At 47.0% G+C, this 27002-nt stretch overlaps 1 protein-coding gene across 1 annotated transcript in view; it reads left to right on the top strand.

The window, feature by feature from the left end:
- Window positions 1-27002, top strand: part of IQSEC3 (IQ motif and Sec7 domain ArfGEF 3) — a 107199-nt gene that overhangs the window by 15574 nt on the left and 64623 nt on the right. The window contains exon 2 of the mRNA XM_081083663.1: window positions 18879-18962. Within this exon, the coding sequence (XP_080939789.1) occupies window positions 18879-18962 (84 nt within the window). The remainder of the gene's footprint in view (window positions 1-18878; window positions 18963-27002) is intronic.

The following is a 27002-nucleotide window of genomic DNA, read 5'->3' as shown; positions in this document are numbered from 1 at the left end:
GAGCGTCGACCCATGAACCAAGAGGTCACTGGTTTGATTCCTGGTCAGGGCACATGCCCAGGTTGTGGGCTCAATCCCAAGTAGGGGGTGTGCAGAAGGCAGCTGATCAATGATGTTCTCTCTCATTGATGTTTCTATCTCTCTATCTCCCTCACTCTCTCTCTAAATAATCAATAAAAACATTTAAATAAATAGGCAGCATTGCCCTAGCTCAGTGGTCGGCAAACTCATTAGTCAACAGAGCCAAATATCAACAGTACTTCTTCAAAATAGACTCGCCCAGGCCGAAAACTGACTTCTGCACATGGGCCACGCAGTTTCAATCACACTGTACATGTGCCCGCACGTGGTATTTTGTGGAAGATCCACACTCAAGGGGCCAAAAAACCGCATGTGGCTCGCGAGCCGCAGTTTGCCGACCACGGCCCTAGCTGGTTTGGCTCAGCAGTTAGAGTGTTGGCCTGTAGACTGAAGGGTCGTGGGTTTGATTCTGGTCAAGGGCATGTACCTCAGTGGCAGGCTTGATCCCTGGCCCTGGTTGAGGCACATGTGGGAGGCAACCAGTCAATGTGTCTCTCTCTCTCTCTCTCTCTCTCGCATCGATGTTTCTCTCTCTCTGTCTCTTCTCCTCTCTTCTATTCTCTCTAAAATAATAATAATAAAATAGCATTTCTTCCACATGAAGATTTTTGCCCCAAGAGTTCATTGGTTTCTTATTTTGAAACACACTATACTGGGAGGAGAAAGAGAGGCACTGAGGGGCCTCTTTTAGGGTACAGAGTTGAATCCACCTTTCCTGTAGAATGAAAACAAATGCTTAGATACAATCCACAATATAAAATCAATTATTTGCACAGTATTGTCATGAATCTATACACATTTTAAATGTATTCAAATATTCTGTATTTCACAATAAAGTCTTTTTCATTTTGTTACTCATTTTTAATGTCCCTCTATTTGTTGTGAATTTATTTTTTTATTATTTTTTTTTACAGCAAAATTGCCTCACAGCCAATTAGTTATGGGGTGAAAATGTTTGTGGTGAATATGTTTGTGGCATAGATGCTACAGCAAAATAATACCGGGCACATGTAGGGAAAGTAGTGCTCTACGGGCATTGAGGGGACAAGGGCTATGTTAGACCTATACTGTCCTATAGACAGGATAGTACCCACATGGAAGCATTTTCCTGCCCCAAATACGTGTTCCTTGATGAGAAACACTGGTAGGGCCTGGGAGTCTGTTGTGAAGAGTTTGGCTTGTAGTTAAGACAAACAAGTGACAATTGGATAGTTTGAGCAGAGAATGCTTAAAGAGAACTTCAGATGCTTGGTTGAGTTTGGGTTGAGAATAGACGAAAGGTGGAAGAAAGCCAGAAGCAGAGAGATTGGGTAAGGGGTTGTTGCAAAGTCCAGGTAAGAGATGGAAGTAGCAGTTGAAGCAACAATACTTCCTGGGGGATTAATGTGGAGTGTGAGAGAAAGAGGAGGAGTTGAGAGTGATTCCAAGAGTTTGGGTCAAAGTTATTGGAAAGATGAGTTGGGGGAGTCTGTGGAGGGAAAATGAGGGGTGGAGTTTTAGACATGGTAAGTTGGAGATGCCTGTTCAATATTCAGGTGGAGACCACAAAGGGACCGGAGATACAAATTTGGGGTGGCTTTTAAAGCTTTGAGACTGGATGACACCACCTAGGAGTGAGTTAAGAAGACTGAAGAGGAGCAAGGATGGAGCTTTGGAGCACTCCAATGTCAAGAGGTGGGCATAGAAGCCGAGAGGAGGGGGAAAGCTGGAGGACCAAGAGGTGTTTCAGTGAGGAGTGCAGGAACATAGAGTCAAACACTGGAGCAGGGTGAGGAATGAATACTATCCACTGGCTTTAGCAACACTGAGGTAATGGGTGACCCTGAAAAGTTTGTTAATTTCTGCTATGTGCTAGGCATTCATGTACCTTTATTATCTCATTTTATCTACACCCCTATTTCACAGATGTGGTAACTGAGGTTCAGAGAGGTTAAGATGACCCACCCAAAGTCACACAGCTAAAATGCATCTTCAAGCTTTAGCCTCTTATACCCTGACATAGCTATCCCCACTCTATAGGGGGTCCCCTGTGGTGTTGGAAATGTTTGCCCTAGGCAAGGCCTGATCCAGAACATGGCTCACTGTTCAGAGACAAAAAGGCTGGAGGCACCATGCCCATGTAACAGTTGTTCATGTTGCTGCAGCTCAGAACTTGGCCCTTGGCCCACTCATCTGTGCATGCCATGCAAGACTGGACTGGAGGACTGCCAGAATGCCATCCACATGTAGCCAGAAGATGGATGATTTACAGGTCCTTAAGGGACATGACATCCTTCTATGGCCCACACACTCTGGGGGCTCACATAGGGGATAGAGCATTCTTGGTCTCAGCCCTGTGTGTGTGTGAATGTGTGTGTGTACACACACCTTCACATACAGGGTTGTATGCGAAAATATGTACATGTGTATCTACATATCCAAGAGTGTGTGCACACTCATGTGGATGTGTGTGCAGGATTGTGTGTGCATAGGTTTGGGAAGTTTATATTGAGTGTGAGACTTAGATTACAGTCAGCCCTCCATATCTAAGGGTTCTGCATCTGTAGATTCAACTAACCAGGGATCAAAAATTTGCAGGGAAAACAAGTTATGTTGTTGCTGATGTGTATTATGTAGTTAGGCCTACATGTTTGTGTCTGTACTGAACGTGTACAGACTTTTTATTCTTGCCATTATTTCCTAAACAATACAGTATAACAACTATTTACATAACACTTACATTGTATTAAGAATTATAAGTAACCTAGAGATAATTTAAAGTATACGGGAGGGTGTGTGCCAGTTATATGCAAACTAGAGTCTCAGTGCACAAAATTTTTGCACAGGAGAGAGTCCCCTCATGCCAGCCTGTACCCTCTCCAATCTGGGACCCCTCAGGGGATGTCTGACTGCCAGTTTAGGTGGGGATTGGGCCTAAACCGGCAGTCGGACATCCCCCTCACAATCCTGGACCGCTGGTTCCTAATCACTCACCTGCCTGCCTGCCTGGTCACTCCTAACAGCCCCCACCCCTGCCAGCCTGGTTACCCCTTACTGCCCCTCATGCCAGCCTGGTTGCCCCCAACTGTCCCCCCTACTGGCCTAGTTGCCCCTCACTGCCCCCCCCCCCGCCAGCCTAATTGCCCCCAACTGCTCCCCCTGCCAGCCTGGTTGCCTCCAACTTCATCCCCTGCCAGCCTGCTTGCCTCCAACTACACTCCCCTGCCCCCCGCTGGCCTGGTTGCCCATAACTGCCACCCCCGCCAGCCTGGTCACCCCCAACTGCCCCCCTGCCAGCCTGGTTGCCCCACGCAGCCTGCTGGTTCAGTCGTTTGGTTGCCCCTCACTAACCCCCCTGCTAGCCTGGTCAAGGGCGTGAGGGTTAATTTGCATATTACCTCTTTATTATATAGGATACGACATATATATGAGACTTGAGCATCTGCAGATTTTGGTATCTGTGGGGGGTTCTGGAACCAATCTCCTCCAGATACCAAGGGACAAGTATATATTCAGGACTCATGTGCATTTTTATGAGAGCTCTGGATGTGTTTATGAAGTGAGGTGTGCATATTAAGGAGTGTGTATGTGTGTGTACACCAAGAAGCATGTGTATATGTTTATGTGTATTAATATTTGCACATCAAGCAGGTATAAAAAGCATGTTGCATGTTAGCATGTAGCTGGTTTACCAGAAGTAAGAGATGTTTCTGCAGGTATGTGAGTTAGGTGGGTACAGTACACATGAGCAGGTGGCTAGGAGGTTGGTTGAAGCTGTGAGATTGGGGATTGGCTGGATGAGGTTTTATGTTTTTGTTTAACTCCAAGAGTCTGCCTGTGCTATGGAAGGCAAGATCAAGCCTCTTCCATTCACAGCCCAGTGGCTGCCTCACATGCAGATGCCTGCTGTGGGCTTGAGTGGCGTAGTGAGAGTAGGTGCCGGGGGCAGCGCACAGCAAGGAAGGGCATGGGCTAGAGTCTCAGCTGTGGGTTCTCAGGAGGTCATCAAACCTTGCTCAAGTCAAGTGGAATTAATATTAACATTAATTACTATAATATATAATAATATTACTACCATTTTCCATAAATCAGAACTACTGCACAAATGCAGTCATTATTATTGATCGCAACTTATCTTCACTATTCCTGGAAATGCAGTGCATGCTCACCATTGATTAAGGGTGTGGGAGTGATGCCATGTGGGCTGCTCCTCTGGCATCCTGAGGTAGGCCACAGTGTGAAGCAGCCTCTGAGGCTGTATGGGCCAGATGGCCTTGATCTGTCCTCTCAAGCTGGCTTTGCCCAGCAGCCAGGTACCCGCCTGCCAGGTAATAAAGAGATCTCTTATGAAGGAAGCTGGCAAAGTGCAGCCAAGCTCCAATCCTGTCATTCACACTGAGCCACCCCTGCCTGGTGCCGGCACCCTCCTGGCTGCCTACAAAGGCGTTGGACTTTACACAAATAGGCTTGAGCTAGGCAGTTAAAGGGCTCTGAGGTTGCTGGCAGTGCCACCCCCTGGGCAGGAAGGGGAGAGGGCAGCATGCAGTGTGAGGACTGAGGAAGCCTGGCAGCTCTAGGGCTGGGCTGGGGTGGTGAGTGTAGAGAGGAGGAGCTCTGGGCCTCCTGACACACTCAAGTTACAGGCTCAGTTTCCTGGTCTGAGTTAAGCTTCCCCAAGATTGCCAGGTTGATGCCAAAGCTGTGTGATATTAAGCAAGTGTCTTGGTTTCTCTGAGTTTCCTCATCTGTAAAATGAGGATTAAAATGAGGGAATGTATGGAAAGGGCTTGCACACTGCTTTGCACGTATGATGATGGTGTCTCTGTGGTAACATACTTGGGCTTTTTCCATGCATGTGCCTGTTTCATGCATGTGCATGTTTAATCACCATTTCTCTCCAGAATCCTCAGAAATAGAGACTTACTCAGGCATTGAGTTGATAAATGGCATCTACTACCACGAGCCAGGCTACATCTGTACTGGATGTACTTAGACATGAATTGGTCACAGTGCTGGCTCTGAGCTGGAAAGCTCACTCTAGAATAGGGAGGTGCAAATGCATATAGACATTGGCAATATGATGTTTTAGCCTGTGCGTGTTGCAGGGAGGCTGCTGTGTGCTGTGGGAATCCGGAGGTGTATGCTTCCAGCCTGGGCAAGGGCAGGGGCAGGGCAGGGGCAGGGGCAGGAGGGGTGGACATGTTATGAGCGAGGGAAGACTTTGCAGGGAAAATGTCTTCGGCCAGGCCCGGAAGAGTGGGCAGAATTGGGAGATTTGGAGATTGAGGCAGCCAGGGATCTCTGACTGAGGCTTCCATCACTTTAGCCTCTTTCCTAATCATAAAATTCAAATATAGATGGAAGCTGTGCCATCCGCACAGCATTGTTGTGAGGCTTTTGAGTACTCACCTCCAGGGCTGAGGGCGAGGGACTCTGAGTCTAGGAGCAGCAGGGGCGGACTAACTGGGCCTGGCACAGTTCTAAGCACTTTAGATAAATCTGCTCATTTAATCCTCAATCACACTTGGAGGTAAATGCTAACAGTACCCTGTTTTACAGGTAAGGAAACTGAGGCTCAGGTAGACCAAGCTGTTAACTAAAACTGGGCTTTAAACACTGGACTTCCTTTAAACACCAGTGCATGTTCCAGATGTTCTATGTTGCCCTGTTATGTGCTAAGCATTGTACACTAAGCAAGTATGGATTATCTTGTTGGACCTTCACAGCAACCCTATGAGACTGTTTCTTTTATGACCTCCCCTTTACAGCTGGGGAAACTGAGGCTGAAGAAGGTCAGATAATCTGTCTAAGATTTCAGAGCCATCCCAGTGGCCGAACCTATAACCTGCCGGCTTCCCGTGGAGCTGAGCTACCTACTATGGTTTGAGAAAGAGCCTGATGAATGTCCTCCTTCCAGTATTTGTTCCTCCCTCACTGCTCCATGACGGAGCACTCCTAGGACCAGAGGACCTCAATGCAATACTGTTCCCCCTGTGTGGCCACTGGAAAACGAGGTCACATCTCTGCAAAGGGGAGTACCTAGGTGTAACTCACAAGCGGTACAAAGATGAAAAGAAGCTGTGTGAGAAAATGCTGTATAAATGGTGAGGTGCTGTAGCGGAAGGAAGAGACAGCACTGTGCCCACCACTGTGGTGAATGTGATAAGGAATGCAATAGGCCACAAAAGCAAAAATCAACAAGTGGGACTACATCAAACTAAAAAGCTCCTGCACAGCAAAGGAAACCATCAACAAAATGAAAAGGCAACTGATGGAATGGGAGAAAATATTTGCAAATCATATATGTGATAAGGGGTTAATATCCAAAATATATAAAGAACTCAGACAACTCACTAGCAAGAATAAACAATCTGATTTAAAAATGGACATGGTGGTGGTCCATGGGATGGGCTATTACAGTAACAACCAGCAACCCCATGCTGCCTGCACTCTGCATCAACCAGAGTTTCATGCCGGTTACCTCTTATGACACTCAAAGCAGCGCAGTGAGGTAGTGGACTTCATAGGGAAGGGAATAGGCTCAGAGAGCTCAAGTGACCAGCCCCAAACCGCACAGCTAGATCTCTCTAGAATTTGAACCCAGGCCTCTTATTTGGCCCACTGCACATCAGAGCCTCTTCTGTGGGTGTAGAATAATGTGGGGGCTGGGACCAGGCCTGGGTTCAATTCCTACCTCAGCCTCTACTTAGCAGTGTGCCTTTGACCGTGTTACTAAATTTCACTACTCATCTGTAAAATGTAACTCTTGTGTTATAGTTGCTGTATGTCAAGTTCCTGGTAGACAGTAAGTGTGCTCAGTAAATCATTGGACAAGCAAGCAATTATGGAGTGTTCATTGTCTTCTGAGCTCTGTGTGGAGACACTAAGGAGGAGAGATGATCTTTTCTGTGGGGAAAGGGTGCCTTGGCGCCTTCTTAAGGAATTGTGAAAAAGGGATGGGGCCCACTGTTTGCAGTTTGAATAGAGCCACTTCCTTTCCCTCAGCCTCAATTTTCTTATCTGTAAAAAGGGAATAATGGCAACATTGATACCTACCTCACAGGGGTTATAGGTGTCAATCAATATCTGATGCAGAGATGTCTCTCCCTGAAGCAGCTTATAGTCTAGATGGGGAGACAGGCCCACAACTATCATCCACTATGAGATGCATAATAAAGCACCCCAACTTAGTGTCTTCCAACCATCCCGGAACTTATACATCAGTAAGTATCTGTTTTGCTTAGAAATCTGCTTGTTAGGGACAGTTCTTTTCTGCCCACGTGGCATCAGTTGGAGAGGCTTGACTAAGGCTGGAAGATTCGTTTTCAGGATCGTCATCAAATGGCTGGTGAGCTGGTGGTGGTTGTTTGTTCCTTCCACATGGACCTCTCTGTGGACTTGTTTGGGCTCCTCTCAGCGCAGTGGCTGATTTCCTCCTCACCATGAAAACAAGGAGGAGCAGGCAGAGCACTTCTCTGGAAGTCAAGGGAGGAGGGTTACAAGAAGGAAGGTTTGGCCAATCAATAACTAAGAAAAGTCAATTAGGAACTGACAAATTCCACTGGGTTGGGCAACTAGATCCTTGGAGACCTCCCCAGTGAGAGTTCTGGGGGAAGAACTGTATGCCAGCAAGTTGGCAGGAGATTGAGATGAAAGAAATCCCTGGACACAGACAGCTCTTCCTGAAAGGCTGGTTGAAGAACGAAGGGAAGAGTTGTAGGGAAAAACAGTAGTTTAGGATGAGAGATCTGAGCATATTTATATGCTGAAGAGAAAAGGCCTAGGAGAATGACAGCACTGAAGACAGTAGGGGACAAAGGACGAAGAGCAGGAGAGACTGGATGGGGCTTGGAGAAGAGGGAACACCTCTTCCCTGAGATCAAAGGGACAGAGGCAAGACTGGCAGAAATAAGATATGAATAACAGCTGACATTTATTAAGCATTTACTATGTGCCAAGTTCTATTAAGTGCTTTACATGTTTTAACTCATTTCATCCTCAAAACAATACTGTAAAGTTCTGTTACTAACCCCATTTTACAGACAAGGAAACCAAGGCAGAATTTGTGCAGAGGAGTTAGGTAGGAGTACCTAAGGGGTCTTCCTCCAGGCAATGAGAAAGAGAGGGCAAGGCACCACTACCCAAAGGGCGGCCAGCAGCTACTCCCCAAGAGGAGCTGTGATTGGCTGAGATCTAGGGAGCTGCAGTAGCTGCAGTAGCTGCAGTAGCAGGGCTTTGGGTTAGAAGAATCCTTTCCCAGCTGTTTTGTTGTTGTTGTTGTTGTTTTTAAACAACAAAAAAAAAACCACAAAAAACAACAAGGAAACTTTTATCCCCAAGTTAAACCTAAGGCGCATCCCTAGTAGGTAAAACAGACCAAATCAGAGCTGCGTGGGTTGTAGTGTAAGGTTCTATGCCCTGCCCTCCCTCTCCACTTTCCTCTAATCTCAGAGTGTCTCCTGGGGCCACCCCTGGGCAGTGGGGCTCCTGAGAACACAGGAGAGAAACACTGGGTACCACAAGACCAAAGGCCTTCTCTTCATATGAACATCTGAAGAGCCTGCAGCGTGTTTTCAGGGAAAGGCTCTCTGGAAAGGAGAGGCAGGAACTCTCTCTAGTAGTCCGTAACCTTCTATTCCTTGGGGGCATGGACTATGTGACCTATAAAACTCTCCCAAAAGAAAGTGAGCAGAGAATGAAAGAAGCAAATCCAGGTGAGTGCGAGGTCCCCGTGGAGATTTCAGACTTTGTCAGGACTGAACAATGAACACTGAGCCGGGTTGTCCTCCCAGACCTGGATACCACCAGGATGATATTTTCTGTTACCTTTTGCTCCGGGTTGCTGGAACAGCTGTAATCACCAGCCTTGTTAAGGTCTTTCTAAAACTTTCCGTAGAAGACCGTGCAGTGGCAGATTCTACCAATGAGCAAAGGAAATCTACCCTCACAGCCCCCAGGCCTGCCTGGAGGAGGGGGTGGGGACCAGAGAGAAGGACTTCAAGATGACATCCTGGGAGGTCTCTGCTGAGTTCCATGGTGGCAAAGACTAATAATATCAGTTATAGGCATGATAAGATTTTGCATCTATGCAAGGTTGATTATGTTTCTCCCAAGGCAGTTGCACATTCAAAGTCTTACTGAGTCCCCACAGCTCAGTGAAAGAAACCAGGCAGGAATAAGAGCCCCATTTACCAAGACTGACCCAACACTCCTGAGGGCCAGCAGTGGTGGAGTGGGGCGGGGTCCCCATCTCATCAGCACTGTTGCTACTGCACTTCCAGGGCCTGGTCCACATTTTTCCCATTCAACCATCTCAACCCCTGATTTTCTCATTGTCCTAGTTTCTGGCCTCCTGGACTCCTTTGGCTCAGTTATAAGCCATCTGGTCTCTGAAAATCGGATCTAGCAGTTGGAAGGAAGGGAAAATACAGTGTTTTCCCCTGCTGCTTGGAGGGGGGTTAATAATTAGGTGATCTGGGGAGAAATGGGAGGAGGGAAGTTAGGAAAGAGATTATTCTAAAGCCTCTTGGAGTATCAAGAAGTGAGAAGGGGAAGAAAAAGATTTTGGTCTTTTAAAAATGTCAGTTATATTAAGATACAATCCTATCTAATAAAGAGGGAGTATGCAAATTGACTGTCACACCATCACAAAATGGCAGCGCCCAGTCCCCTCAACCCCACCGGAGTCCCCAGTCCTTTCAGCCCTGCCTTGGGGGGGGGGGGGCTGGGGGGGAGGGGGGGCAGGCACACAATGCACCCGGAACCACCCTCAGACCCCCATCCACACAGGGCCACCTGAGGCGCAGGCAAGCCTTGGATGGCAGCTGCCCAGGGCCGCCCAAAGTGCAGGGAAGCCTCAGATGGCGGCTGCCCCGCTGCCCAGGGCCGCCTGAGGCTCAAGTAGCCAGGGCTGGCTGAGGCTTGCACTGCTGGCAATGGCAGTAGCAGAGGTGTTACGGGGGCTTTGCCTTCCCCTGATCACTGGGTCACCTCACGCCCCTGAGGGCTCCCAGACTGTGAGAGGGGGCAGGCTGGGCTGAGGGACCCCCCCCCCCCCCAATCCAGTGCATGAATTTTCATGCACCGGGCTTCTAGTTATATATAATAAAATTTACCCATTTTAAGTGTATAGTTTGATAAGTTTTGACAAATGTCTACAGTTGTGTAACCATTATCTCAATCAAGTGATAGAAACTTTCCATCACCCCAATTGACCCTTCTTCCCTTTTGTAGTTTGACCCTCCCTTATACCAATAAAACTGATCTGCTTTCTATCACTATAGTTTTTTTCTATTTTAGAATGTTCTCTAAATGGAACCATACAGTGTGTAGACTTTTGTGTCTAGTTTCCTTCACTTAGTATAACGCTTTTGAAATTCATCCATGTTGATGCATGCATGTGTAGCTCATCCCTTTTTATTGCTCACTAGTATTCCATTGTCTAGATGTACTACAATTTTATCCATTTACCAATTAATGTTGTTGTTTTATAACATCAATCTTTATTTTGTTGATACTAATTCTTCTGCATCCATTTAGAATACAACATCCTTATGTGTGCAGGATATATCACTAATTTACAGACAGTGCTGGGTGTGCATAAATGTTTGTGCACTCCTTGTATTAACTCAGAACCAGCTACTTCTCACTCCTACTCTCCTGGCAGGGCTCAGGTGCTCACAAGGTGGGAACCACTCATTTCAGTCATACAACTCAAGAAAAAAATATTCAAACCAAAGCATTGATGTTTAACTTCTTAATTTAATTTAATTTTATTTTATTGTGGTGGGAACACTTAACACAAGATCTTCCCTCTTAACAAACTTTAAGTGTACAATACAGTATTGTTAACTACAGATACAATGTTGTACAGCAGATCTCGAGAACTTCGTCTTGCATAGCTGAAAGTTTATGCCCATTGATTAGCAGTTTCCCATTTTCTCCTCTCCCCTAGCCCCTGGTAACCGGCATACTAGTCTTTGATTCTATGAGTATGACTATTTTAGATACTTCATATCAGTAGGATAATGTAGTATTTGTCCTTCTGTGACTGGTTTATTTTGCTTAGTATGTCTTCAAATTTTATCCATATGATGACATATTGGAGAATTTCCATTTTTAAGGCTGAATAATATTCTATTGAATGCATATACTTTTTTAAAATTAATTCATCCATCAATGGACATTTAGGTTGTTTGTGAATCTTGGCTATTGTGAACAGTGGTGCAATGATCCTGGGATGCTAATATCTTTTCGAGATCCTTATTTCAGTTTTTTTAAATAAATACTCAGAAGTGGGATTTCTGGATCATATGGTAGTTCTATTTTTAATTTTTGAAGAACCATCATACTGTTTTCCATAGCACCATTTTGCATTCCCAGCAACAGTGTACAAGGGTTCCAATTTCTCCACATCCTTGCCAACACTTGTTGTCTTTTATTTGCTTATTTTCATAATAGTCATCCTAATAGATATGAGATAATATCTCACTGTGGTTTTGATTTGCATTGCCCTGATGAGCAGTGACTTTGAGCATATTTTCATATACCCGTTGATCATGTGTATGTCTTCTTTGGAGAAATGTTTACTTGAGTCTTTAGGTCATCTATAGATATAAAAGCCCAAGTGACCATTTGACCATTTGGCTGGTAGCTATGATGTGCACTGACCACCAGGGGTCAGACGCTCGATGCACAGGCATGGAAACATGGAACAGACTGATGAATCTCAGGGGCAAGTGGGGAGGGAGGAGGAGAGGAAGAGATTAACCAAAGATCTTATATGCATCCTAGAGGCCCGGTACGTGGATTTGTGCACCAGTGGGGTCCCTCAACCTGGCCTTCAGGGATCAGGCTGAAACTGGCAGTCCAACATCCCCTGAGGGGCCCTGGATTGTGAGGGGTGCAGGCCAGGCTAAGAGACCCTGGGCCTCTAGTGTAAAATAATAGTGAATGTCAACAATAATTGAAAAATGAAATTTAAGAAAGAATTGTTTATTTTTCTTAATAGTGTCTTTCAGAAAGAAAATTTTTAAAATTTTTGATGAAGCCTAATTTATGGATTTTTTTCTTTTATGGTTTGTGCTTTTCATTTCCTACCTAGGAAATCTCTGCATATTCAAAAGTCCCAGATTTTATTACATGTGTTTTTTTTTTTAGCAGTTTTATAATTTTATTTGTATGGTTGTTTTTTTGTTGATTTTAGAGAGAGGAAGGGAGAGGGAAAGAGATACAAACATCAATGAGGAGAGAGAATCATTGATGGGCTGCCCCTCCTGCACACCCCCTACTGGGGTTTGAACCCGATCTGCCAGGGAATTGGAGAATCCAACCATGACTTCCTGTTTCATAGGTTGATGCTCAACCACTGAGCCACACTAGCTGGGTTATCTGTTTTTTTAATCTATAATCTATTTTGTATTAATTTTTATACATGGGGCAAGGCATGGGTTAAAGTACTTTTTTCCCCCCTATGGAGACCCAATTATTTCAGCACTATCTGTTAAAAAGGTTATCATTTTCCTTTCAATTATCTTGGTACTTTTACCAAGAACCAATAGAAGTTTGTTTTTTTTTTTCTATTTCCAGCCCCTCTATTTGATTCAATCACTCTGCATGTCTGTCCTTATGCCAACACCAAACTGTCTTAATTTTGGTAGCTTCATTGTAAATCTTGAAAGCACACAGTGTGTCCTACAAGTTGTTCTTGTTTTTCAACGTTGTTTTGTAGATTTACCCTCTCCCCACACCTTCACTCATCCCCTGTAATAGGAGTGATTTCTGAGGGAATGAGGGTATCTTTTCCTCCTATTCATCATGTTTAGCTAGAAAAGGCTTCTTTGAGGAGGTGAAAAAATTAAGAGAAAGTTGGGGGGAAAGGAACTCAGTCTTCAGGCTCTCCCAGCACTAGTGATGGTGGTACCAGGATGAATGGGGGTTGGGAGGTGACTGGAAATGATTTTAGGTTTCTCCCTTTTACTGGAGTTCAAGACAGCGCCTGTAGAGACATTCCCTGACTGCTTCCTTTCAAAGACTGGGGGTTGATCTGCCTTCTTCTCCTTGGTGAAGGGGAGGGTTTGTTGTTGTTTTTTTTCATTCAGAGTTGCCTCACTAGGTCCCTGGCTTTTCCTCCTTGATTCTTCTCCAGGGAATTCCCTTCTCCATCCCTCTGCCAGCTTCACCCAGGCAGGACTGCACACATCATCAGTTCCTCTAAACAACTCAACTGTTCTCATGGCCTTGCAGTGGAATCCTGAGCCTCAGACTAAATATAGATGTGGGAGTTATAGGTGTGCAGCCCCCATAGTTTCCGACTGTCCCTGGCAAGCTGTAATCAGCTCCTTACAGCACTGTTTTCTTCCCCTTCCAGCCCTGCAGGTCTCCGCAGCACCACCACTCTCTTCACAGCTTCCTAGTTGAGAAAAAGGGTCCTTTTCTAGCTGAGCCCGAGGTTCTCTGCCTTCAGGTCCACAATGCCTTCTTTGAGGACCCTTAACCCCATCTTACTTGGGTGATGCCTGAAGTTCCCTCAGCCAGCTGCTTCTCGCTTTACTCCTCTCCTCCCCAGCCCCACCCCCAGCATAACCAGGGGTAGAACACACATCACTTTCCCCTTGGTGGGTCTGGGCTGCCCCACATTTAGGTTTCATCACATCCGCCTACAATCCAGCTATCCCTCAATATTCATCAGTTTGGAGCACTTGAGATTGCTAAAACCAGGAAGGACGGGATTCTGCCTAAAAGCGTGGGCCCTGGGATTAAGAATCCAAGAAACAAGCTTTTGGCCTGGATACCACAAACTTCCCTCCTTCGGAATTTCAAGAGCCAAGAACTCAGAATGGGTCGTGTTCCTTCTTCAGAGGGGCTCTTCCATTGCCTAAATCCTTGGCTCCCCTCCAGCTCCAGAATTCCCAAGGGCCACAGCCTTAGGCTGTGAACCCCACAGACTACAATGTCGATGATGCTTCCAGAACAGTGGGACATGGGGCCTCTGAGAAAGCCCTTCCCAATCTCATACTCAGGGGTGAGCTGAGGGTTATATGATTCCAAAGCCTGACTGGGCTTTAGGCTCTCCTACTAACCAGTTGTGTGACCTTGGGCAAGTCACTTACCTCCTCTGAGTCTTGGTTTTCTCAATTGTAAAAAAAAAGGGGGGGGGGGCGGGAGACTATAAAACATACCCTAAGAGTTGTTATAAGAAATGAAGCATATATTGAATGTATAATATTTCATCAGCAGTTCACAAACTCACTATGCCTCACTTTCCTCATCTGCATAGTGATGAGAATGTTTTGTTGGATGTTTTGTGAGAATTAACTCAATACATGGAAAGTGCTTAGAATTATATGTGCCATATAGTAAACATTATAAAGTGGTAAAATACAATTATTAGTCCCGCCAGTGTGGCTCAGTGGTTGAGCCTTGACCTATGAACCAGAAGGTCTCGGTTTGATTCCAGGTCAGGGCACATGCCCGGGTTGTGGGCTCGATTCGCAATGGGGACGGCGTGCCCAGACAAACAATGATATTCTCTCCTCATTGATATTTCTATCTCTCTCTCCCTCTCCCTCCCTCTTTGAAATCCATAAAAATACAGAAAAAATATACAATTATTAGCATTTTGCTGCCCCACCTTTATCATCTATTTATCTATCTACAAACTCTAGACTTTGTTCTTATTAATTTTGTCACTAATATCCTTTTCTTGTTCCAGGATTGCATCCAGGGTACCACATGACAATTGTCATGTCTCCTTACTTTTCTCTGGTCTGTGACAGTTTGTAGCTCTTTATGGTTTTCATTAACTTGACAGTTTTGAGGAGTATTGGTCAGATATTTTGTACAGTGTCCTTAATTTGGTTTGGTCTGATGTTTTTCTCAGTTAGAAATGTCAATGTTGCCTCCTGTACTCGCCCTGACTGGGGATGGAACCTCCAAGCTAGGTATGTGCCCTGACTGGTAATCTAACCCTCAACCTTTGGGTACACAGGATGATATTCCAACCAACTGAGCCACACTGGTCAGGGCTCCAATTTTTGTTTTTAATGGCAATTAATTCTTTGGGTCGCTTTGTTAAGTTTCTTCTTTAGGATGGAGGGAAGGAGAGTCTGGGAGGCTTAAAGCAGTATTCAGCCAACTTAAGCTAAGACTTGCCTAGGTCAGGGCACTTGACCATGACCTTGGGCAGGAGAGGTGGCCAGACTGGTCAGAGGTGGGCAGAATAGGACTTATAATTCATCATGAATGAAACCCCAAGTGAAGGCAAAAAGGGAGGTTCCACGTCCAGGCTTAGGAGGCTCATGGGACAGGAGGTGGATAGAGGAGAAACTGGAGAAGGGATGAAGGCAAGCTTCTCCTCTCAGCTGGACTGTCCTGAGGAGCCCCATTAGCATGAACCGCAAAAGAGAGTATAACCCCAATAGCACCGCCCTCCCAAGCCTGAGGTGTGGACAGACTTGGGGACATCCAGGCTTATGTCACCCATTGCATGGGCCAACACAGCTGAGTCTGGGGACCTGGAAAAACCATCTGGAGCCTGCCTCAGTGCCTGGTCTGAGGAGCAGCTCCCAGCCTGGGAGGATGCCTCTCAGAAATGGTCAGGATCAAACAGCTTGTGACGGTGTCTGCATGCGCTCTCTTTCCTGAAATGGGAGTGTGGCGGGTGGTGAACAAACTGTGGTGAACAAACTGTGCCTCTCTGCCTAGGTCTCACAGGCTTTTGCCAGATTTCTGAACCTGTTCTGGGGCAGAGGTGCAATTAGTGGTAGGAACTGGGGTGAAGAGGTAGGTTCTCTGCATTAGCTACACACCTGGGTCTACCCCTCCATTGTTTGGCCTCTGAGCCCATCTGCCCTGTCTCCTCCTTCCTCCTTCCCCCTTTTCTCATGCCAGGTGGCCCTCAGGGGTTATCACAAGACAATTCTCTAAAGGCTCTGATTTGCCCCTGAATGTCTGGGCTGGTTGGGAATGGTAGGGTTGACTGGAAGATTGAACTTTGGTCAGGGAATGTCTAGACAATCACTTCCCCAACTCTAGGCCTAAGCCTTCTCAATTGTAAAATGAGGGGTCAAATTCAATTATTGCTTCATTGCCCTTTAAAAAAAGCTATATTAGTTATGATAAATATCAATCTGTAATTTATAGATTATTCATAATCTATAATCACTAATCTATTAAATTAATAAAAATCCAACATAAAATTGCCCCTGCTTCATTCTGGAGTGACATTAATATTTGTGTTGGTTTCTAACACTTGCTGGTCCTTGTTCAGGTACATATTCAATTTTAATGTATTTATAGTGTAGGGAGCGGCTATAGGGTTAAGCCTTGGACTGACCTGTGGCAGGGCCACAAACAAGTCCCAGCTTGGAGGGCAGAGCCCTCTTAGTGTAATTAAGCTTAACCTCACAGCCCTCCCTAGTTCCTTGTAGGTAGCTAATGGGCTGTGGGAGATGCAGCAAGTGCTGCCAAAACAAGTGAAACTCACAAGAACATTGTAACTATATTAACCACTACCTTGTTTTTCTCTGACTATAAAATAAAGCCTCAGCTTGCTGGCTGGGATTTTTCTGTGTTCTCATCCAGGCATGGGATATCAGCCAAGCCCCAGCTATATTCTCTTGTCTGTCTTGTCTGTCTTTTCTTTAATCCTTCACCGCCCCTCCTCAGGTTCACCGAACCCTTGGCTGTGCTGGCACGGCACATATTGTAATAGCATAAGTATATTTAACATTTTCAATTAACATTACACTGTTTTTTTCCTTTTCCTTTTTATACCTACACTCTTTTTTCCCCATTCTAATCTTGCTGAGGTAACCAATGTTAATAGCTTAGTTATGTATGCACACATATATGAATATAGTACAATGTATAGAATTTACATTTGGGGGAGACAGGTTAATATTTATTTTACAAAACTATATAATTTCTCTGCAACGTTCGTTTCTCATTTAGCCATATATTGTGGAAATCACACCAGGCCAAGAGATACAGCACATAATTCCATAGTATGGATGAAGCTATCGCAGTTTACTCAGCCACCATTTTCTGATTGATTGGGATTCGGGTTATTTCTAGTGGTTTTATTTCTCTTCCCCTCACCCCCCACCCCCAGTCCTGTAAAAATAAGGCTGTCACAACATTTTGTACAAAGACCTTCATAAATTGGTACTTGCTTATCTAGGGTATAAAATTCCAGAGGTGGGATTGCTGGGTCAGAGGATTTTTTATGTTTGCCAGTCTGGGGGATGGGAAATGGCTTCTCTGTGTTCCCTTAATTTGCATTGGCCTGTTTTCTATAAGGTGGAGCATCTTTCCATATATTCACCAGCTCTTTGGATTTTCTCTTGTGTCAACCGGAATTCATATCCTTTGCCAATTTTTTTTTTTAACTGGGTTTGTCTTTGCACTATGAATTTGTGGGAGTTCAAAGTATATATTTTCCCATTCTGTCATTTTTCTTTTGATTTAATAGGGTATCTTTCTTCATACTAGATGTTTTTATTTTGTGTAGTCAGATATGTTTATCTTTTTCTGACTGGCTTTTCAGTTTCCTGTTTTGTTTTAAGCCTCCTTAACACATAGGCTATATTCCTAAGGTTCCTTCTTTATTTCCCCTTGTTTTATTTTCTCATTTAAACATGCAGTCTCTCTGGAATTTATTTTTGTCTAAGGTAGGCTTCAACATTATTTTCTTCCTTGAGGATAGCCAGATTTAGCAGCTTCCAGTACAGAATGGGTTTGGACAACGTGTCCTGAAGCTAAAGAAGTTTCAAAATCCCTTTCAGGTGATCTTTGGGGGCCCTTCCAGATCTGACATTCTCTGACTCCATATTGCCCAGTACAGCGACTGCTTGCTAAGAGAGAGAAGGCAATGCACAGCATTACTTATGAAAAAGTAATTTCAATATTAAATCCCAAGTTGGCTCAAAGTGGATATTAGAATCACAACATTTTAGAGGCGGAAGGGACCTTGGAAATTAGGTAGTCTAATTGCTCTCAATTCTGGCTGAATTACCTGGGAACCTATAACAAGTCCTGGTGCCCCCCACCCTCCTGCCCCGCCCCCCCCCCTCCCCGCCCCGAGCCAGGCCAGACCAAGTGAGTCAGTCCTTGGGGATAGGGCCCATGCAGGGGTTGATTTTAAATGCCCTGGTGATTCTAATAAGCAGCCAGGGTTGAGAACCACTTCTCTAGTTCAACTCCCTCATTTCACCAATGAATAAACTGAGACCCAGAAGAGGTGAACTAGGTGTCACACAGCTGGCTAGCTGGCGCTGGAGCCCAGGTCTCTGCTCCTGGATTGCTTTTCCATCCGTGTCAAACAAATCCATCAAGCACCATACCTTGGATTTTCAGCTGGCAACACTAAGATCTCTGTGTGAGTGCTTTGTACCTTTGCATATGATCAGCTTTAAAATGTTTACTGTATGCAATTCTGTGCATCATAGGTGGGTAGACTAGTTCTGCCTTGCCGGACCTTAGTGGGGAACAGGGTTATAAAGAACTATGATAATGATAAAAGACAGAGGAAACAAATGGCTCATACAACTGGAGGAGCCTACTGAGGGGATGGGGGTGCAGAAGTAGGAAGAGTTCCCTTGGCAGGAAGTCAGGGGCACTGCAAGCAGGAGGTGGTATTTGAATGGAGCCTCGATGGCAGAGCATCCGTGCTGCACTTCCTTCCCTGGAGCTGTGCTGGCAACCTCAGTGACACAGGGGCAAGGTTTCAGGGCAGAAAGGCCTTGGGGTGAGAGAGCCCTGCTGGGCCCAGCCTGTCCAGGCCAAGCTCTGACCTTCTTCCTCTGCTCTGCCCTCAGGAATGAGACCGTGCTGCACCAGTTCTGCTGCCCAGCCGCCGATGCCGAGCAGAAGCCCTCCTGCGCAGACCCGGCCTCCCAAAGGTGGGAAGTCATTGGTGGATGGTCCTCCCCTCCCCACCCCACAGTCCTTCCCCTCGGAGCAAAGCACACACCACTGCACCATTTGGCCTCTTCCTTGAGTCTTGTGCTGTTACTTGTTTGTTTTTACCTCCTTCCTCATACTTCCATTTCTCTTTGCTTCCTCTGGACCCCAGATGAGCCATTCCCAACTTTTGAGGTCATTATGCCCTTTCCTCTACTGCTCCCCTCTAAATGACCCGTGTAAAATACATTTTTAAACATCAAGGGAAATGAATGTGGTTGTAATTACAGAGCACAGTAGGATGCTGGCACCTAGGAGTTGCTCAACCAATGAGAGTGCCCATCTTTCCTCTTATATCAAATATTTCCATTTGTCTTCCTGATTTTTCTCCTTCCATAACGACGACAAGATGACTGACTTTAATTTCAGGGATTTTTCAACCTTTGATGAGTTAGCTGACAGCTTGGGAAGGACGGGGAGTAGTGAAAAGTCAAGATTTGGTGTCACTGTCCCAGGCTTTCTCCTTCATCTTGTTTTGGGTTAGTCATACTCACTCTTTCTTCCTGTCTCCTTCCCCAGTGTTCTCTCTCCATCATGCTTTCATCTTTCTCCTCCCACATTCATCTATCTGGCTGCCCTGCTGCTCCTCCATTCCCATCTTTTCCACTCACATCAGTTTCCACTCCCTCTCATCTTGATGTGTGTGCTGTCAGTCTCTGTCCTTATCCCACTTCATTTCCTTCTCTTTTCCACCAATTTTTCTGTCTCACAGTTCTGCACATTTCTCTTGTTCTTTACTTCACTCAGTCATGATCCTTCGACTTGGGACAAAAATTTCCCCCATGTATAGTCTCCTGTTGTCAGAATGAATTTGGGCAACTCCCCTGGGCTTCAGTTTCCACATCAGTATAATGAAGGGGTTGGTCTGTCTAGAAAATGGCATTTACATGTAACCTCACTGAGCTTCTTGCCTGCTTAGGAGAACAAGACCAGGCAGATTTATAACCGCTGTCTTACCTGAGAGGCGAGTGAGCTCAGAGACTCAAGGGACTGGCCCACAGTCACACAGCCAGGAAGTATTGACGCCCAGATGCACACTTACGGTGTTTGACTCCCTGCTCGCCACTTCCAGGTTTAAGATTTAACAATCCCATAATCGTTCCCTTTCTTCCTTGGAAAATAACTAGATGATAATCAGAGCTGATGGCTGTCCAGCTAAGGACAGAAAATGACCCCCTGGAAGGTGTTACTACTCATTTCCCTTAAAGAAGTTAGAGGGGGCTGGGCATGAGGCAGGACTCTGAGGAGGGAACTATGGCAGTAGGGCCACAGTAACACCTCCAGACCCTTCAGTCTGGGGCTTCAGGAGGCATGTGTTCCCTGCAGCCGACCATGTTAGAGGACGGAAGGCAAAGGGAAGGACCAGGCCCTATGCCATGCCCTGGGTGGTCTCTGTGCCATGTTCTGTGCCGGGACACAAGGAGCTCCCCATCTAGCGGGACATCACGATGCCTCCAAATGGGAAATGGCTCACCTGGAAACTGGAAGGAAGAAGAGAAATGGGAGAATGAGAAAGTGGAGAGAAAGGAGAGAGGACAGAGAGTGAGTGGTGTGAGGGTGGTCTGGGAGGAAAGAGATAGGGAGCCCTGGCTCCTTCCATGAGCTGTCACTGTTCAGACACGTGGCTGTGTTTTCTTCCTAAAAAATGTCCTCCCTGACAGCGAAGGAGAAGCAAGGAAAGCTGTGTAGTCTGCCTCCCACCCCCTCAGTCCAACTCATTTCGGTGGACAGGCAATTGCTGCTCCCTGAGCACCAGGCATTGGTGAGGATGGGTAACTTCATACCCTCACAAAGTCAGTGCCAGGGGCCCCAGCAACAGAAATCTTCCCTTGAGTTTTCCTTGGTCCTTCCTCTCTCTCACACTCACCCCTCCCACTCTTTCACGTGCTAACACTCTTCTGCTGGACCCACCCTGCAGTCTGGCTCCTGGTAGGAAGGGGTGGGAGAGAGGCCGGTGTATGTGGAGGTGGGGAAGGGTGCTGCCCCTATGGGACCTGGGCTCCAAGGGAATCGGGTTCTTTTCCAAGATTTGGGGTGGGATGGTAGGAAACTATTGAAGGGCAGGCCCCAAGGTTGGGTGGAGGTGCTCTAAGGAGGGAGGGAGGGAGGTGGAAGGTTCAGGGAGGTGCTTGTAAGTGCTGCCTGTGGCAGCCCTCCCCTTGGGGTGGGGCAGGGAGGCTTGCAGCCAAGTTGGTCCAGCTGTTGTCTGTCTCCGTTCCCAGGTATTCCAAGTTGTCCTGTCTGTCTGGTTTGTAGTTTCCTAGAGTGTGTTTCTGTCTGTCTGTCTGTCTGTCTGTCTGTCTCTCTGATGACAGTTTCTTGGCTTCTCTGGAAGAAGGCTACCTCAATGTTTTCTAACAATGTATGTGTCAGTCAATCTGTCTATTCTTGGATTCTTGGGAGAATTGCATCCTGAGATAAATTTTCTCCCATCAGACTCCCAACATCCCTGCTCCCAACCCTATCCATGACTCCTTCACAGCTCTGAATTCGTCCCGCCTCCAGTGTAGCTCAAGCTTCCCCCCCCCCTCCCACCACCACCCCTTGAGTTTCTCTACAAGGAAGTAGAGGTCAGAGAACAGGCTGAGGGCGAGCTCAGGGTGGGCGGGTCACAAGCCTCCAAGACAAGCCAGGCTCCTCCCCACTGGTCAGTCTGGTTTCCCACCGGATCAGCCAGCCTCAAGCTCCTCCGAGAATTTCTAGGAATTAGCCAGTTGATCTCTACAGAGGGCACCAATATAAGGAATCCAAACCAATCATCAGATCTAGTGTCATTGGGGCCTTTCTTGTGTGACCTCAGAGCTGGCCACAGAGACCCCCTCACCTTCTTCCTCTGTACTCTGATGCCAGTGGTGACCAAGGCCAGCACAAGTGTGAGGGGGTACCTGTCCCCTCCCTGCACCCACCCCAAGCTGTGGGACTGAGCAAGAATCCCTTTCCATGAGCCACTGGGCTCATGCCCTGGGGCTGCAGTGGCAGCTGATCTGTGTAAGCCTATCACCCACAGCTGATCCTCGGGTAGAGAGGAGCTGCTGCTGCCGCCTGAGGCAAACCCTCAGCCCAGGGGAGAGCCCCAGGGCCCCAGATAGATCCTCACTTCCTTCCAAAGAGGGGGTTGCTCCAGCCTGTTAGTGTGTACTAGCACAGCCTCCCCCGCCACCTGTAGAGCAGCCTTTGGGGGATGGGCTCAGGAGAAATCTCTCTGGGGACCTGGAGCCTGCCAGGAGGTGATGCTTCCAGAAGTGGGAAGAGCAAGTCCGGCAGCTGCTGTCTCACAAAGGGGAGGCTGAATGGTAGGCATTGTGTCCTGGGTACAATGGAACAGTTATGGGGCTGGCACAGAGTTATCATGGGCTCCATTGTGCTTAGGCACACACATCCCTAGGCAACAGCTTATGCTTACTAGGGTAATAGGCCCTCAGGTGAGAACTGGGCCCAGAGCCAGCCAGGGGGCAGCAGGCCGTGCCAGCCTCTTTCATCCCCCTTCCCGCTGCTAGCTGACGGCAAGGCTTTATTCTGGGGAATTGAATAGACTAGTAATTGCAGCCCTACTTTTTACAGGGGGGGGGGGGCGCTCCCTCTCAGGCTCTCGGTGACATTTGGAACAACGACCCTGGTGCTGCCAGCTGCCTCCCGGCATCTAGCCCATTTGTCTCCATGGGTGGCAATGAGGCAAGATGAGGAAGACTGGCTTCTATGAGGGCAATTTCGGGAGGCTGGAAGGGTGGAGGTCAGAGAGAGGAGGTGCTAGGGAGGAAACAGAACAACCCGCAGCCTCGGGGACGAGGAGGGGATAGGATAGGAGTGTGGATGATGGCATTCTGGGCCCCAGCAGACGAACTGACTCACCCCCAATATTTGGTCCTTCCTTCTCAACCACCCTGTCCTGCTCCAGGATGGAAGAGAGACTCACATTTATTCAACACAATATTTATTGGACATGCCAGAGTTGTTGCACTGAGCACGCTCAATATTTTGTCTCACCGAATTCTGTGAGATACTGCTACTCCCATTGACAGATAAGGGAATCTGGGAAGGAGAGAAATTCGGTACCTTGATAGAGGGACCACTGAGAATCAGTCTGGAGCTGGAAGGTGAGCCCAGGTCTAACTCCAAAACGTAACCTCTTTGCACAGAGCTGCTGCTAGGAGTTTTTTATTGAATAGCATAGGAGAAGTTCTTTGAGACATTTCATTAAATCCTAAATAACATTTATTTTCTCTGATTACAAGTTACACACTTGCTAGTTGTTGGATATGTGGAAAATACAGGAACATAAAGAAAATAAAAATTGAATCCAGTCAGATAGAGTTAACCACTGTCAATATGTTAGTGCACAAGCTTCTGGGGTTTTATTTTTCTCTGTACTGGGTTTTTCATGTGCCCCCGTTAAAAAATAAGGATACGGTGGCCTGCATGTCCCACTGACTGCACACATTCATTGAGAAAGCCTCCTGCCCTAACCAGAACCTCCTGGTGCCTCCACCCCTCTTGTCTGTCACCTGCTAACCAGCCCGAAGAGTGTGAGCGGCAGAGGCTGAGGCCCCTGAGGAAGGGACACCCTTCCAAGGATGGCTGTCAGGGGGAGCCCTGTGTTAGCTGGCACTGCCCTGTGCATCCGGGAACTTCCCTCTCTCCACAGCCTGCCTGAGGCCTGATCAATAGACCCTCCATGTTTACTCAGCCTTTATGGAGCAATTAAATTCTCAGTCAATACAGTTTAGTCTTCAAACCGCTGGGCTTGGGAGCTTTGGTGTCAGTGCCTACTCTGTTTGTCACGTCCAAGCTAAGAGGCTGCTGGGAAACTTGCCCACCCACCAGTAGGAGGGGGTGGGTCGTTCTGGGGCTGCAGAATTGTGTGCTCCCAGTCCCTAGAGGCACAGAGAAGCCTCAGCTTCCCTCCCAAGCCCTGGGGTGAGGGTTTGCTGGGGGCAGGCCAGTGGTTAGTTCCCAGAAGCCTTTGCAAGCGTTGGGATCATGGGACCTGACCCAGGGCTGTAAACCTTTCCATGCCCTGCCCTGGAGTGAGGCGCCTGCCTGCTTGGCCCACGTGGGACTCTGGAGACTGAGGACTCTGTCTGGTGTGGGACACAGCAGAGCTAGGGGAGGGGCTGCTCCTTCTTATTTGGGCTTTTTGAGCAAATGTGCTCGCCAGTCTTCTGAGGATCTCGTGTAGTTAAGCAGAGTCCACCTTGGCTGGGCTCCTTACCTGCGGGTGCCACACAAGATGGCTGAATTTGATCCGAGAGCTAGTGAAATCTGTCCCCCAGGGAACTGTGTGGCCTGTCACTTCACCTCCCATGCCTTTTGCTCCAGCTGTGTCTTCCCTGCCAGACTCAGTAGGCACAAAAACAAGAGATGTCAAAACACTGTGATGCCTTGCAGTGGGCACCCACACTACTTCCAGCAAGTGTTCGGAAAGCTTTGTCTTGTCATGATGTTTGACCTTTTGTTCAGAGGACTTTCCTCAGCTGGGCTGTGAAACTCATGTTCGGAGTCAAGTACTTGTCCAGCCAATTTCCTTGTGTATCTTCCCTCCCAGGCCTTGAGCCTTCCTCTACAACTGGTCTCCTCGTGAGGCCCAGGCTGCCACCAGAGGGTGCTTAGGAAACTATGGTGCTGAGCAGAGGGCTACCCCGTGTGAGTGAGGCTAGGTCGGGGCCCACCTTCAAAGAGCTGCTAGTGAGGACAGACAGCTTCCTGTCAGCGGCGTTTGGAGGTGATCGGAGAATTCCTCCCACTAGTTGTATTTTGTGTCCCTCACCCTTGGGAGAGGGAAGGAGAATACAAGCTGTCATTTATTGAGCACTTGCTTAGGTGCGACACAAGTATTATGTCGTTCTCACTAAACGCTTATAAAATGTCATTGCTATTCCCATGTTAGAAACAAAGACTGAGGATCAGAGCTGATGGATGACTTATCCCAGGTCTGGTAAATGGCAGGGTGAAGATCTGAGCCAAGCATCTGTTGCAGCTTCTACACTGGAGTCAGATAACCAAAGGGAGGTGTTTTTAGGCACAGGAAGTGAACGTGAGGCTGGGGCGTGAACAGCTGGCTCCCGCTTCCCAGCCACAGGAAGCAGGCTGCTCAGGGCCAGCTCCTTGAGAGAACTTGGCTTGTCGTCAAGGGTTGAGAAGGCCTGGCCTTTCTTTCCTGCCCGTCCACCCTGTGCATGAGGCTGTTTTCGGACTCCAGGAAAATTAGGTAAACATGTCAGAGCAATCAGACTGAGGAGAGAGATGACCCAGATGACATTTTTAGGGATAAAAAAGCTCTAGACTTTATTATTTAAAGAAATAGACATAACTAAAGATAACACTTTCAGAACAGCAAAGTGAAATATACCACAAGGAATGTCTGGGTATCTCTGTTCGGTCAGCCTTCATTAATGTAGAGTTTTGAACAATTTTCTGGGAAAGAAATTCTTGTTTCATTAACCGAAAACTTCCTGTTTGAGTTTTGTGGCTATATATATTTCTCTCTTTCCCAGAGAATCACTTCTCTTCGCAGGCCTAGAGATTTTTCACCATCTCCTGTGCTTTTCTTGTCTTGCTTTTCTCCTCCGAAAGGGCATCTTTACTTATTCATTTAACCAATACTATGAATTTACTTTACTTTTAACCAATACTATGACCATGAACATAATTTATAATTCCAATAAGTGTTTCTGATGTATGAAAAAAGGGTTTAAATTTGTTTTATAAAATAAAAAAAAGAGGAAACAATCTTGATCTATAGCAAGAGTGATTTAATCACACCAGGCATCCTTGAAGACGTCACTGCCTCTCAGGGGCCTTGGAACAGCTTAAGAAAGGAGATTTTCAGAGATTTCTTTTGTGACAATTAAAAAGCAAAACGGGGAAGACAGCTGTGTCTGAGGGAAGACTGGCATGTGTTGTTGTCTCCGGCAAGGACAGGTGCCAGCGGGAGCAAAGAGAAGCGTCTGTTCATTTAGAACCTCAGAATGTCATGGCTGGAAGCGAGCCAAGGCGTGCAGCGGCCCTCTATTGAACAGAGGAGACCGAGGACCCGAGAAAGGTTCCTTGCCCAAGGTCTCACAGCCGGTCAAGTGCAGAACGAGGTAGAAGTCCTGATGAAGCTGGGGCTTTGCACCACCTCACTTAGACCAGGAACTCCCCTTCCCTGTGCCTCAGTGTCCTCAGCTCTGGCGTGATGGGGGGAGGGGCGCTGTCTAAGTCCCAAGGCAGCGATTCCATAAGAAGGCACTGTGCCCAGGCCAAGGGTGAGACATACACATGGGGAGACCAGGAACATCCACAAGCAAAACAAAGGGCAAGTGATACGACACCGACAATAGACCCGAGAGGCAGATGAGAAAGGCAACGTGCAGACTAGGATGAGCACACGTGAGAAAAAAGCCTTGGATGGGCTTTTCATTTCTCTGTTTTACTTATTGTTAAAACACAAAAAGAAATTTTAAAAAAGGAGAACAACCTCACCTCACTCATAACCTACAGTCCTTGTACAAGCACCTCCTCTCATTTCCCCTGTTCTCCACACATTTGAGCACTGCAGTCTGGACGATGTGCCCCCAGATTGCCACAGGGAGAGCATGGTACCCCCTCACCCCTCCCCACCCTGGTGCTGGCGGCTTCAGCATTGGTCCTAGACCCAGGTGCACTCTGTTCACTCCCAGGGCAGAAACGATGGGGATGAAGGAGGCTGAAGTGCACAGTCAGCATGACCTTAACACTCCAAGGACAGAGGACTGAGCACCAGAAGATTTCCACAGATTCTCCCTTCTAGGTTAGAAAGGAAGAGAGGTGAGGAGGTGGTAAAGGAGTGCCCTGGGCTATGAGCCCAATTCAGAACGACTTCAAGGAAGCACTAGAATGTGGAGCAGCTAAGAACATAAGACAGAGCAATTCAAATCCCAGTTTACTTATCTGTAAAATGGGGCTCACAATACCACTTACCTCTTAGGGTGGTTGGGAGAGTTCAGTGAGATGATGCATGG

This window comes from Myotis nattereri (assembly GCF_964212035.1).
Source record: "Myotis nattereri genome assembly, chromosome: 2".
NCBI lineage: Eukaryota > Metazoa > Chordata > Mammalia > Chiroptera > Vespertilionidae > Myotis > Myotis nattereri.
The sequence above is the reverse complement of the archived record's forward strand: the minus strand, read 5'-3'. Positions and strand labels throughout refer to the sequence as shown.